Here is a 13410-nt window from a genome sequence, read left to right on the forward strand (position 1 = left end):
GGGGGGGAGGGAAATGCTGTGCATCCTGCTAGGCGTTCATCAAAACAGACTGGGTGGTACATTCAGGGTCCGAGTGTCCCATCGAGGTAAGTTATGCCACTGAAACAAAAGCAGAAAACACAGCAAGGGATTGGGTGTATCGGTGATAGCAGGAGGGATGTTGCAACTCGAAATGGGGTGGCCAGGGAAGGCCTCACAGAAGAGGTCTTGCAGAAGGTGAGGGAGAAAACCATGAGGGTATCTGGGGGGCTTCCCTGGTGGCACAGTGGTTAAGAATCCACCTGCCGATGCAGGGGACACGGGTTCGAGCCCTGGTCTGGGAAGATCCCACATGCTGCGGAGCAACTAAGCCCGTGCGCCACAACTGCTGAGCCTGTGTTCTAGAGCCCACGAGCCACAACTATGGAGCCCGTGTGCCTAGAGCCCGTGCTCCGCAACAAGAGAAGACACTGCAATGAGAAGCCCACACTCCGCAACGAAGAGTAGCCCCCGCTCGCCGCAACTAGAGAAAGCCCGTGTGCAGCAACGAAGACCCAATGCAGCCAAAAAAAAAATTAATTAATTAAAAAAAAGAAGCCGTGACGGTATCTGGGAAAGGACATTCCAGGCAGAGGGCACAGCAAGTGCAAAGGCCCTGAGGTGGGAGCGAGACTGCAGTGGCCAAGAACTGGTAAGAAAGCTAGTGTTAGTTTGCTCGGCCTGTCATATCAAATTCCCACAGACTGCTGGGTGGCTTCAATAATAGAAATTTATTTTCTCTCAGTTATGGAGGCTAGAAGTCCAAGATCAAAGTGTTGGCACGGTTGGTTTCTTCTGAGGCCTGTCTCTCTGGCTTGACAATGGCCTCCTCCTCCGTCTCTGTGTGTCTGGGTCCTAATCTCTTCTCATAACGACACCAGTCAGATTCGATGGGGGCCCATCCTAATGGCCCCAGTTTAACTTAATTGCCTCTTTAAAGGCCCTGGCTCCAAATACAGTCATATTCTGAAGCGCTGGGGGTTAAGGCATCAACATATGAATTTTAGGAGACACAATTCAGCCCGTAACAGCCAGCGTGGATAGAAGTGTGGGAGACACAGACGCAGATAGCTGCGTGCTCTCTGCTGCCGCCGTGGTACCCAGGCTGCTTGTTCCCTCTGCTCGCTGTGATGAAGGTATTGAGCTGGGACGAGACGGGATGAGGGCTTTTCGGGAGAGGATGGATAGCAGTGGGAGAGGCCAGAGGTTGCAGTTCTTGTGATGGCTTTTCACTAACTCACATCAGCAGGAGAACTTGCTTCCAGAAAGCCAACGACATTCTCATTGAGGGTCAGGACACAGATTCGCTTTCTGTTGAGAAATGACATGGGGGCCCCAGGGTGGGTGGAGTCTAGCCAGAGGTACTGATGGGGTTTGTCCAGCCTTTTGTCCCCTCACTCCAAGCCCAGCGGCCCCAGCTGCCTGTGCTGGACATCACCGCAGCTCTGACAGTGACGGCAGCTGTGGCTGAGTGGGTCCTGGTTCCAGGGTTAGGGCCCCATTGTGGCCACTGAGCCCCCAAAGCAATTCTTTTCTTTTTTTTAATATATTTTTAAAATGTATTTTTTGGCTGCATTGGGTCTTCGTTGCTGTGCACAGGCTTTCTCTAGTTGCAGTGAGCAGGGGCTACTCTGCGTTGCGGTGCACGGGCTTCTCATTGCGGTGGCTTCTCTTGTTGCAGTGCACAGGCTTTAGGCACACAGGCTTCAGTAGTTGTGGCTCGCAGGCTCAGTAGTTGTGGCGCATGGGCTTGGTTGCTCCGCGGCATGTGGGATCTTCCCAGACCAGGGATCAAACCCGTGTCCCCTGCATTGGCAGGCAGATTCTTAACCACTGAACCACGAGGGAAGTCCCAGCGATTCTTTTCTTTATGTGTCTGTTCGAGATTAAGGATCACAAGTGCTGCTTGGGGGAGGGACTTCCAAGCTTTGCTTGATCCTGAGCTTTTGGGGCCTTGGAGGGGGAGCCAAAAAGAGGAATTTTAGGAACCAAACTCTCAGGTACTCTGCGTGTCAGGAGGGTGGTCTGGGGCCCGCCTCTAGTACAATTAAAGGTCTTAAGAGTTAAGAGTAAGGGAGCCCTTACTATGTGCTGGGTCCTTTTCATGCATCATCCTCCCTTCACTCTCCCAGCACTCTAGGGTGTGAATATTATTGCCCCCAGATGACAGATGAGACAGCCAAGACTTGAGGGACAGGTAGTGATTGGTCCAAGGTCATACAGATATTCAACCGTGGCCCCGGGATTCGAGTCCAGGTCTGTTGGATTGTAAACCTGGTGCTTTTTCTCCTACCGGGTGCTTCCTCCCTGGTGCCTCTGGACATGAGCCCATGGACACCCAGAATGACTGCCTACCGCTAGCCCCCTGTCCTGGGAGAAATTTGCAACTCAAGCCTCGTCCAGGAAAGGCATGGGGGTAAATGTCCTAGTCTCACTGGCCCTCACGGTGGATCAGAGGGAGAGAAATGAGATCCTCCGACTCTTCCAGGCAGGACAACTCAAGGAATATGTCCATTTTACAGATGGAGAAACTAAGGCTCCAAAAGGGGAGGTGATTTGCTTATGGTCCCATAAAATGTTTAAGGGCATTTCTAATGCCAAAGTGAGCACTGAGCTCTGGAAGCAGATTTTGTGTGTGTGTGTGTAGGGGTGTGTAGTGTAAGAATAGTGAAAGCATCCTCTCCTGTCCCCACATGGCAGCTCAGCCCTGAGAGAGGGACATGGGGCTGGCAGAGGCAAAGCTGCCCTTGAGCCTTGATGAAGGAGGAGGGGGATGGGGAGAGGCCTTCGTGGGGGCTGTGAGGCCTCTGGGAGAGCATCCCACCTACGCTTAGGAGAACAGCCCTTCACTGGCGGCAGCCTCCCCTCCTACCTCCTAAGGGACCACCCGGCCCCAGGCTCTGCATCGCCCTCCCCTGGCTGGGACACCATCCACTGTCTTTTCTGAGTGCCGAGATCCTGGGCTCGCCAAGCCATGCTCAGAAGACACTATTGATTTTCCTTTATTTATTTATTTATGAGATTTTTTTTTTTTTGCTGTGGGCAAAAAATAAAGAGGTTTGTTCAGCGTTTCCCTTAGCGAGAAGTTTTCTCTGCCCACTGCTTCCCTCGCCCCCAAGCACACACCCGATTGACTCCTCTCCTCTCTCTGTGCTCCAGGGGGCCTTCATCTCCTGTTTGCAAGATGCAGGGAGAGGCAGAGTGGAAATGGGGCTGAGTGTCCTACCTGGTGCCTGGCACATAGTAGGTGCTCAAGTAAAATGTTTGGGAGAGGTGAGTGGAGGAATTGCCCACCAGGGAAAGGAGGCCGAGGATGGCCTGCTCCTCTGTGAAGAAAGCACCTACTGTGTGCTGGGCCCAGCGCTGGGCAATTTGGACCTTTCTCATCTAGTTTTCATAACCGATGTGCAAGGTGGGTTTTATTCCCTTTGTTCAATGGTGAAATTCAGAAAGGTTCAAGGTTACCCAGGCTGTGAACCTGAATTCACATTCAGGCCTTCCCAATGCCGGCGCCCCAGCTCTCGCTGCTGTGCGGTGGGCGCAGCCTCCTCCCCAGAGGAACCAAGAAAACATATGTAAAAAGCCTCCAGGAATTGGCTTGGCCTTCTAACCCTGGCAGGGCCCCTGCGATTTAAGGAAGCCCCCATCAGCCTGAGCACCTCGGGGTGGTCAAGGCCTGACCTTGCCCACCCCTCCTGTCCTGGAGAGATGCTGTGTGGGAATCTGTCACCGGCCCTGCACCCCACCCCGCAGCAGGACTGCAGAAGCAGGGGTTAGGTCTGTCTCTTTCCAGGGAGGGCTGGTGGGAATTCCAGACCCCACTGGGGGCTCACAGTCTGTTGGTTAAAGATGTTGAATGCTGAGCTGCCCTGGGTGGGCCTTTCTGTCCCATTCTAACCCAGACACATGTGGTTTCCCCACCTGGAACGCTGTTCCCTCCCTGGCACTCCTGATGACCCCCTAGATGTCTCCAAAATCCAGGTCCAGTCCCCCCAGTGGAGTCACCCCTCTGTAATAGCACCGGTGCTATTAACAGTGGACTTTTCTGGACTTCCCTGGTGGTCCAGTGATTAAGACTCCACTGCAGGGGGCACGGGTTTGATCCCTGGTCAGGGAAGTTCTGCATGTCGTGTGGTGTGACAAAAAAAAAAAATTTATACACACACACACACACACACACACATATAAAGAATGGGTAATAGAAGAAGGTAGTTATAAATACCAGCTATGACTATGTGACCAGTTACATAAATAAAGACTGTAATTATCATAAAAAACAAAACCAAACAGACAAACAAAAAACAGTGGACTCGTCACCGGCCAGGGATGAGCTGCTAGAGGGCAGAGGTCCTGTCTCATGGAGCTTTGTCTCCCCTGGGTTTGGGCCCAGAGCCCAGCGCTGGAAGGATGGACAGACACCCCTGTAGATCCCATGCAGCTGGCAGGACATCCCCCGTGCTCACCCTGGTCCCTGAGCAGCGGGGGCGTGGCCCCTGCATTCGCCCAAGATGCTTCTCTTTCTCTCCTTCCCTGGCAGGAGTTCCCCTTGGCCATCCTCAGGGGCTGGGAGTGCTACTGTGCTTACCCCACCCCCCAGTTCAACCTGCGGGATGCTGTGGACAGCTCGCTGTGTGGCCAGGAGTCTGAGGCCCAAAGGCTAGCGGAGTACTGTGAGGTCTACCAGACGCCCGTGCAGGGTGAGTTCTGCCCTTGGAGGTGTACAGGCGTGCAGGGCCCTCCTCCTGTGTCTGCCACTGGTTGTGGCACTTGGTCTGGGGGTTTGAACTGAGTATGCGGTCCTGGGGCGGGGAAGGTGTCTTGGTGGGTGGTCCTATCTTGGGATAATGGGAACAGGAGGCCTCCACCATCCCTGGAGGCAGGACACAGGATGCGGGGCTCGATTTGGAGAGCACCTGACCTTTATCTGAGTCTCTCTGGGGATGAAGGTGGTTTGAGGATGAGCAGAGAGGCAGGGTCTAGAGGGATAGCAGTGGCAGGGTGGTGGGGCTGGGTGACATGGCAGCCCAGTGGCCACGGGGGCCTCCCTGAGCCAGTCCAGGACCTGGGGACCAGTAAGTCCCCCAGGCTGTGTGCCCAGGCTCCAGCATCTTCCTTGTGTGAGAAGCAGGTCTGCCCCAGCTGACCTTGGGAGTCTGCAGGACGCTGATTCCCACCAGACTCTTACACTGGGAGGTCTCGTCATCCCTGGGGCTTTCTCTGGCCAGCCGTGGGCCTGTGTAGCCAAGGTCCAGGTGGCAAATCCCTTCCCCTCTTTGGGCCTCAGTTTTCCCATTCATCTCCCAGTGGGAGTCGTGGGTTGGCATTTCCTATCTAGGGAGGTCTGAGAGAGAGTCTGGGAGTCGCAGTGGAGGTGGGTAACCCGGAGACGACTTCTGGGCTTTCAGATACCCGGTGCACGGACCGGAGGTTCCTGCCCACCAAATCCAAAGTGTTCGTGGCTCTGTCGAGCTTCCCGGGAGCCGGGAACACATGGGCGCGGCACCTCATCGAGCACGCCACCGGCTTCTACACGGGCAGCTACTACTTCGATGGAACTCTCTACAACAAAGGTTAGTGCCGGCTGCAGGGCAGGGAGGAAGGCGGTTCCCAGCTCCCGGGCTGCAGCTTCTCCAGCCCGGGTCCTCCTTGGAGCATTGGAGCTGTGCTTCTCAAACTCGAACGCGCGTAAGTGTCACCTTGAGGGCTTATGAATTCAACATAGCTTCCTGGTTTGCATGCCCCCCTCCACCAAGAGAGTGTGACTTAGTCGATCTGAGATGGGGCCTAGGAATTGGCATTTCTAACAAGCTCCTAGGTGGTGCTGACACAGCCAGCCCTAGGACCACACTTTGAGAGAAAATTCACAAGATCTGTTCTGGATTCAAAGGGAAAGCCTAGTAGCTTAGATTCCCTCTCTGTAAACATTTCTTGAGTTTTCCTTAATGTTTAGAACCCTCAATAATTAGGGGAAACTGACTTCATGTGTTCATTTCTTTTTTCTTTTTTTTTTTGAGGCAAGTGTAGCTTATCAAAATACGATTTTTTAAAACGAGGTCCAAAAATCTTCAAGAGTTTAATGATTTCTAATATTTCTCTTGTAGAAATAAGAGGCCTCATTATGTCAAGTAAATGAACTTTAAAATGGCTCGAATCTGTGCACTGTTTAAGACTAAGAACCTCAGATAAGCCAAGTGGGATCTATATTTGGGGAAATATATTTCTCTGTTGTCAAGCGTTAACAACAGTTTCTCTGGGATTCTTAGAGTTTGGTTGAGGAAATGAGGATACTAACAGCCTGGAGAAAACGCAAACTTCCTGAGGTGGGCAGCGGGTTCTGGAATCACCCACAGCCATCTTGGTCTGGTCGGGAAAAAGCCAAGGGTGTGCGTGTAACCCAGTTTCATCACCCCCGGGAGGCTTGAGTGTTACGGCAGCTACAGGTGAAGTGACCAGGTGAAGCACATGGACCTGCCCACTCCGGCCTAGTCCCCTGGGAACTACCTAACGTGTACAGGCTGCAGCTACCCACCGTATTCATCTAGAAAGAAGGCCTTTCCCTTATTCAAACAGCTGGCTGTCTCAGTCTACAAATGGCTAAGTGGCCCAATGGCTCGATAGCTGGGCATAATAAGGATTGGGTCGACACTGCCTCAGAATGGCTTTAGAGATTCCCCAATGCATCTTTGAGCCTTACGAGACTGGTTAGATGTAGCCACTGGCCTCAGAGCACTGTCAGAGCAGTCACACACACACACATGTGCACACACGTGAAATTCGCAAAGAAGCTCCAATGCCAAAATGCCAGACCGTCACGGGCGAGCGCGGTCTGAGTTACGCGGAAAAGTGGTACCTGTTGAAATAGGCGAAGGCAGTACAAAAGGCACCCTGGGCCGCAGGGTGTCAAAGACCAGATCTCGTGTTTACTTGGCTCGTGGTTTGACTCATTCTTTCCTGGAACTTCCCAGCTGTTGGACAGAATGAATCAAAGCAAAGACTTTTGGTGTTTGGCCCGTGGCAGAGATGAATTTGAAACATGTGTTGAGTTTCAGCTGGTGACCCCAGATTTCCAGACTCAAAGGACACTTGCATTTTCCAGGCATCAAAGACTTGCTGTAGATACAAATACTTCGCAACCATTCGTGAAGGGGGTTGGGGGGGGGTGGGACTCATTTATGTTTCCAAGAGCCCGAGGCAAGCTCATGGGCAATTTTGGAGCTTGTCACCAGAGCTGGATGGCATGGGCTATGTTGAGATGTGGCCTGGAGACCAGGTTCAGGGAACGTCTTTCCAGGAAGCCTTCTGTGACATCCCACCACACTCCCAAACTAGTCCACCTTACTCTTTGTTCCCATGAGCCCCTATGCTCTGTATCACACTTGGGCTATCCCCCCACTAGACTGTCAGCTTAAAGACAGGGTCTGAGTGTTACCCCTTTGTCCCCAGTGTAAAGTCCAACACAGAAGGGGCACACGATGATATTTGTTGATAAATGTGTGACTCTGTGTAGGGATGGGTAGAGTCTCCACAGACGCAAGACTGGAGCCCAGTTATAGGACTGTGGCGTAAGGTCAGAGGGTAGGACTGTGGCGTAAGGTCAGAGGGTAGGACTGTGGCGTAAGGTCAGGGGGTGGGGCCACAGCTGCTGACTGCCCTTCGGCCTGATGATGGGGACCCTGCCCCTTCTGTGGGAAGGCCTCACAGGGACACACGGAGCCACGTGGAGAGAGCCCTGGCTCTGACGCTGTGGTGCTGTGTGATCTTGAGCCAGTCACACACCCACTCTGAGCCTCAGTCTCTTCATCTGGCTGTGCCTTCCGCTGTGGTCAACGCACAGGGTTATTTGCAGTGCTCGTGTGACATAGCCACGCAGATGCCCAGATGGATGCACTGCAGTGTCTAGAGAGGGCATGGTCGGGCTCTGCCTGCTGACTGCTGGGATCTACAGGAGGTGCCTTACCTTCTTTCTCTTGCAGACGCCGTCTTTCCCCACTTAGATGCCTCCTGCCCTCACTGTCTCTTGGGCAGGGTCAGGCCCTATCGGTCATCCACAGGCCATCCCAGTGCCCTCTGCCGTGCCCCCAATGTCGGCTCTCCCTCAGGGGTGCAGGTTAGCGTTCAGACCTGTCTGCTGCAGTGGCAGCGGGGGCTCCACGATGCCTTTCTCCCGGGCAGGGTTCAAGGGCGAGAAGGACCACTGGAGGAGCCGGCGCACCATCTGCGTGAAGACCCACGAGAGTGGCAGGAGGGAAATTGAGATGTTCGACTCGGCCATCCTGCTGATCCGGAACCCGTACAGGTCCCTGGTGGCCGAGTTCAACAGGAAATGTGCCGGGCACCTGGGCTACGCAGCTGACCGCAACTGGAAGAGCAAAGGTGAGCAGAAGGGGCCGGCGGGGTGGGGGGAACCGTTGCAACTTTATTCGTGGGGTCAGTCTGCTGATACACGCTTACTGAAGTCCTACTATGTGCCAGGCACTGGGCAAGGTGACAGGAGCCCAGGCTACAGGGGTCACAGTCTCTGCCCTCAAGGCACGAACAGTCTAGCCTTTGGGCAATGAATTAAAGAGACACAAGTCAGGATAGCGAGTGATATAAAATGAAGCCATCAGAAATACAGCTGTGTCCAGCAGTGTGGGTGGCATGATGAGACACGGGGCCTGAGGCTGGGCAGGCTTGTGCTTCCGTCCCTGTGTGACTCCGGATCACCTGAGGCTGGTGGGTGTCCCCGCCTTCCCTATCACCCTCCCTCTAGAGCAGCCCCCATCGGCCACCCCTGCCCTCCTGCTGACTCCCCTTGAGGATGCAGGCAGGCTGAGCTCTGATCCCTCCTGGGTCTCTTACCAGCCCAGTGACCCCAGGCAAGCTGCACACCTTGTCTTCTGAGCCTCGGTTTTCTCACCTTAAAAACAAGGGTGGTCCCATCTCATGGGGTCGTTGTGAAGGTTAGAGAAGGCAGATGCTTCCCACAGCATTTTAGTGTCTTAACAGCCCAGTTATGGAAGCGATTTTTGTTGGGGTGATTCTTGACCTTTGCACCCTTCTCCCCACTTAAAAAAAAAGACCCACCGAGTTTCTAAATTTGCTGAAAACAAACCTCACGGAGCAGATCACCTGCCAGAGACTGCAGCGGCCCCGCCTGTGGCCTCCTTGTGCGTCACTGGTTACACCGGCGATTGCACCCACAAGACACAAGAAGCGCCAGTTAGGCACCCCATTCACGCAGCTGTGTGGGAGGCCCTGGGACAGGAAATCCGGCCTGCACAGCGTCTTCATCTGACTAGGAGGCACAGAAGCTGCCCCACACACACTGCTCGGCCCCCATTACCCAGACTGGATGTGCAGAGCTGCCAGGGCAACATCAAGGTGAACCGAGGGTCATCTCGACAGAGAGGCCCTGCCTCGGTCATCTTTAACTCCACTGTGTCCCATAAGCCCGAGACCCCGGGCTCTCGCCACGCAGGGACAGTCCCAGAGGGCGAGGTCCACCAGAGAGAGAACCAGTTCTTGGAACGCACAGTCCCCGTTCGTCTTAACTTGGTGTGTTTCCAAGGAAACTGCTGGGGGAAGGTGGACCTGAGGTCACAGCTCCCAGGCGGGCTTGCAGCTCTTCAGAGCCTAGCCTGACAGTAACCCTCCCCTACACGAGGTCACCAAGAGGGCCTTCCTCCGTGGGAGATCGGGTGGGTCGCCCTGGGTGGTGGACGATGGCGCATCCTGGCCCCCAGGAGGCCAGCAGCCCCACCGGGCCCGGGCCCTGACACGGCGCCCCTTCTCTCCCACCCAGAGTGGCCGGACTTTGTCAACAGCTACGCGTCATGGTGGTCCTCGCACGTGCTGGACTGGCTCAAGTACGGCAAGCGGCTGCTGGTGGTGCACTACGAACAGCTGCGGCGCAGCCTGGTGCCCACGCTGCGGGAGATGGTGGCCTTCCTCAACGTGTCCGTGAGCGAGGAGCGCCTGCTCTGCGTGGAGAACAACAAGGAGGGGAGCTTCCGGCGGCGTGGCCGGCGCCCGCACGACCTCGAGCCCTTCACCCCCGCGATGAAGGACCTGATCAACGGCTACATCCGGACGGTGGACCGGGCCCTGCGTGACCACAACTGGGCCGGGCTGCCCCGGGAGTACGTGCCCAGATGATAGGCCCCGGCCCGCTCTGCCCACCCTGCTGGGAGCCGGCCGCCCCTGCGGGGCTACGCACGTGCTCCAACGCTCGGGTGCCCCCCTGGGATGCTCGGGTGCCGGTGCCACCTGCAGGGAGGTTCCCCACCCGCCCCCAGGGCTGCCTGCCTCCCGCACGGGGAGACTGGACGTGAGCCCCGGCCAGGCGGACCCGATGTCACAGGATGGACGCGAGGGGACACGCACTCCTAGCCAGACCCGCTTAGACCTGCCACTCGCTGCTCACGGTGCCCCAACGCGCCTACGCCACCACCCCGGCTGTGCCAGACACTCCCAGACTTGCAGACGTGAACGTTGATGCAGGCGTGTGGCGTCTGCACGTTCCTAGGGGCTGCCTGTCCGTCTCTCCCACACACTGACACACACGTGCACCCTGGGCTCTCGGAGTCCCTGGGCTTCCTGTTTCCAGCCCAGTGCAGGCTTGCTGCTCAGGGGCTTTGACTGGGGGATACTGGGCTGGGCGAGCTTAGTGCTCTGAGGACCCGGGAGCCCGGCCTGGAGATGGGCTCACAGCCTGTGCCTGCCGGGCCGGGCAGCCCTGACCGTGCATCTGCGTCCCACAGTGTGTGTGGTGCGATGACCGGGCCCCGCCAGCTCTGCGGCCCTGCCTCTCCCTTCGCTGGGGGTGGGCTGGTGGCACCATGGGTGGAGTGGAGCTGCCCACACAAACCCCGCACCTCAGGACCGGCCACAAGTTCTGTGCACCCCCGACCCCCCGTCCAAAATCAGCACTCCCTGGAGTGGGCGCCTCCTTGCCTGGCTTCTTTCTCCGACTGTCCCCATAACGCTGGGGACTCGGGCCATGTCCCAGAAGCAGGGTGTGGGGGTGAGGAGACAGCAGGGCAGGGAAGGGGCTGGGCCTCCAGGGGAGCCCGAGACCTGGGGGCCCCGTACACCAGCAATGCCAGCAGAAGGGGGCTTGGGGTGGGCATGGGCAGACCCGGGAGGGATGAGTCTTGGGTGCCACTGGGGCTGGTTGTCCCCCCTATGTTGACGGGCCCCTGCTCTCCACGGGGTCGCCCCTGGGTTCATGAGGAAGGGGGGTGGCATGGCCTGTCAACCAGGCTGCAGCTCCTGTCTGACCCCACTGGCCCAGCCCTCTCTGTCTCTCTGTTATTCACCCACCACGTCCTGTCACTGGGCCTCTTTGTCACCCCCTCTGTCTCTGTTTTCTGTGAAGCTATCTTTCCCACTCGTTCATCCAAGAAGGGGAAGGGAACTCCTGGGCACTGATGCCTGCTGCTGTGTACAAGCCTACAGGCCTCCTGAGAAGGTGGATTCATAAGGTCCCCTCCCCTCACTGTCTAGTGGGGATTGGGGAGGGGTTGTCACAAATGGGAGTGAGAAACCCGGTGACAGAGGAGTGTGTGTGCTGTGCGGGCTCCCAGGGGGTCAGGGAATGCATCACAGTGGCTTTGAACTGGTCTTGAGGAACCTGTAGGAATTATTCCAGCCACGCAGAGGGGAAGGGTAATTGAGGCAGAGGGAACAGCATGTACAAAGGCTCAGAGGCTTAGAAAACCCTTGTATGTTTTGCAGAAGAGGTGAGTGGGTGTGGGGCGTGTGTCTGTCTGAGTCTGTGCAGCAGGAGGACGGGAGTGGGTGGGCGAGGACAGAGGAGGGGACACAGAAAGGGACCCTCCTTGCAGCCACTTAGTGCTCAGCCTGGCCTCTCCCGTTGCGGAGCACAGGCTCCGGACGCACAGGCTCAGCGGCCATGGCTCACGGGCCCAGCCGCTCCGCGGCATGTGGGATCTTCCCGGACCGGGGCACGAACCCGTGTCCCCTGCGTCGGCAGGCGGACTCTCAACCACTGCGCCACCAGGGAAGCCCGCTAATTACCTTCTTGGGTCGCCCTTTGCTACATGTCTTGGGCTCAGAAATGAGGCTGCGGAGACCAGGGGGCTCAGGTCTGGAGGGTGGGGTCGAGCCCAGGAGCACAGCCCAGGACAGCTGAGACCCAAGGCGGGTTGTGGAGAGCTCAGCTGCACACTGACCCCTGTGAGGGAGGAATGTGGGCGGCCCCGAACTTGGGCAGCCCCTGAGCCCCTCTGCAGCTTCTCCAGGGCTGCGCTGGGCCTGCTGGTCTGACCTCTGCATCAGCAGGAGAAAAGGGGGTAAGGGGTTTGGGAAAGCTGGGCATGGGTATGTCGGACCCTCTGCTCCCTGGCTGGTAGTGGGAGCTGAGGGCCACTCCCAGTGGGGAAGGCAGGGCCCGGAGGCCTGGCGGACCTGCCCTTCTTCAGAGGGAAGCCTCCCACGCCTTCGGTTTTGCCGGTGAATGGCCTAGAGTATCTGTTCCTGGTGGCCTCCAGGTTCTTCCTGAGGCTCCCCCAAACCCACACCGATGCCGACGCTGTTCTAGATCCTTCTAAAGCATCACTCGGCTCAGCTCAAAGCTGGAAACACCAGGGTCTTTGTAAACAGTTATTGATACAGCATGGCTCCGTGGCCAAGTCTGCGACGGCCCCTCATGAGTCCAGTTCTCCTGAGTTGTAGGTGTAACTGAAACCCACCAGGAGCTTCCACACTGCCTTGGAAGGGGGGCCAGGGGATACCTGCATCCCAGAGCAAACCTAAAGTCTCATAGGAGACCGTAGCACTGAGTGATGGAGACTAGGGAAGCTGGCCTCCTCTGGAGACTGGCGTCCTGGCCACCCAGACGACCTCCAGGGAGGAGGCTCATATGCCGAGGAGTCTGTGAAGGGCAGTGGAGTAGCTGGAGGACCGACCAGGACTGCAGCCAGGGCCTGGCCCCCTGGGCTTCCTGCATCACCCCAGGGGGTCAGGAGAACAGCGGCACCGGCTCGTTCTTCCTGGAAGATGCGTGAGTCCGTTCCCTGCTGCCAGGTACCCAGAAACCTCCTCTCCTCCCAGGTGGAGGGCCACCTGCTCAAACGGCCTTGTAGTTTCCTTTGCACCTTAGCCAGGCACGCAGATGGATGGAATGATGGGATCAGGGTGCATCCAGGTCGTGTTGAGTCAGTCCACCCAGCAAGGCACCTGACCCCTGGCACGTGCTCCCAGACACTGGGTGAGGAGGTGCTAAGGTCCTGTGTGTACACGGTTCTCAGCAGCTGTCGCCCAGCTCCTGAGAAACCCAGGAAAGGAATTTGTCCTTTTGGGAAAGTCCACTTGTCTCTCTCCATGTTAGGTCTCATCTATAGCTCTTAGCTTCTCCATAAAGAGGATACTGTCCCAACTAGCCGCAGA

General features: G+C 56.7%; 1 protein-coding gene across 1 annotated transcript in view; it reads left to right on the forward strand.

The window, feature by feature from the left end:
- WSCD1 (WSC domain containing 1) overlaps positions 1-11033 on the forward strand; it is a gene marked incomplete at its 5' end in the record, with an annotated part of 31164 nt that extends 20131 nt beyond the window's left edge. The window contains 4 exons of the mRNA XM_082680016.1: positions 4556-4715; positions 5424-5588; positions 8191-8391; positions 9803-11033. Of these exons, the coding sequence (XP_082536142.1) occupies positions 4556-4715; positions 5424-5588; positions 8191-8391; positions 9803-10155 (879 nt within the window). The 3' untranslated portion in view covers positions 10156-11033. The remainder of the gene's footprint in view (positions 1-4555; positions 4716-5423; positions 5589-8190; positions 8392-9802) is intronic.
- Positions 11034-13410: the final 2377 nt, after the last annotated feature.

This window comes from Grampus griseus, assembly GCF_964374135.1.
Source record: "Grampus griseus genome assembly, chromosome: 20".
NCBI classification, from domain to species: domain Eukaryota; kingdom Metazoa; phylum Chordata; class Mammalia; order Artiodactyla; family Delphinidae; genus Grampus; species Grampus griseus.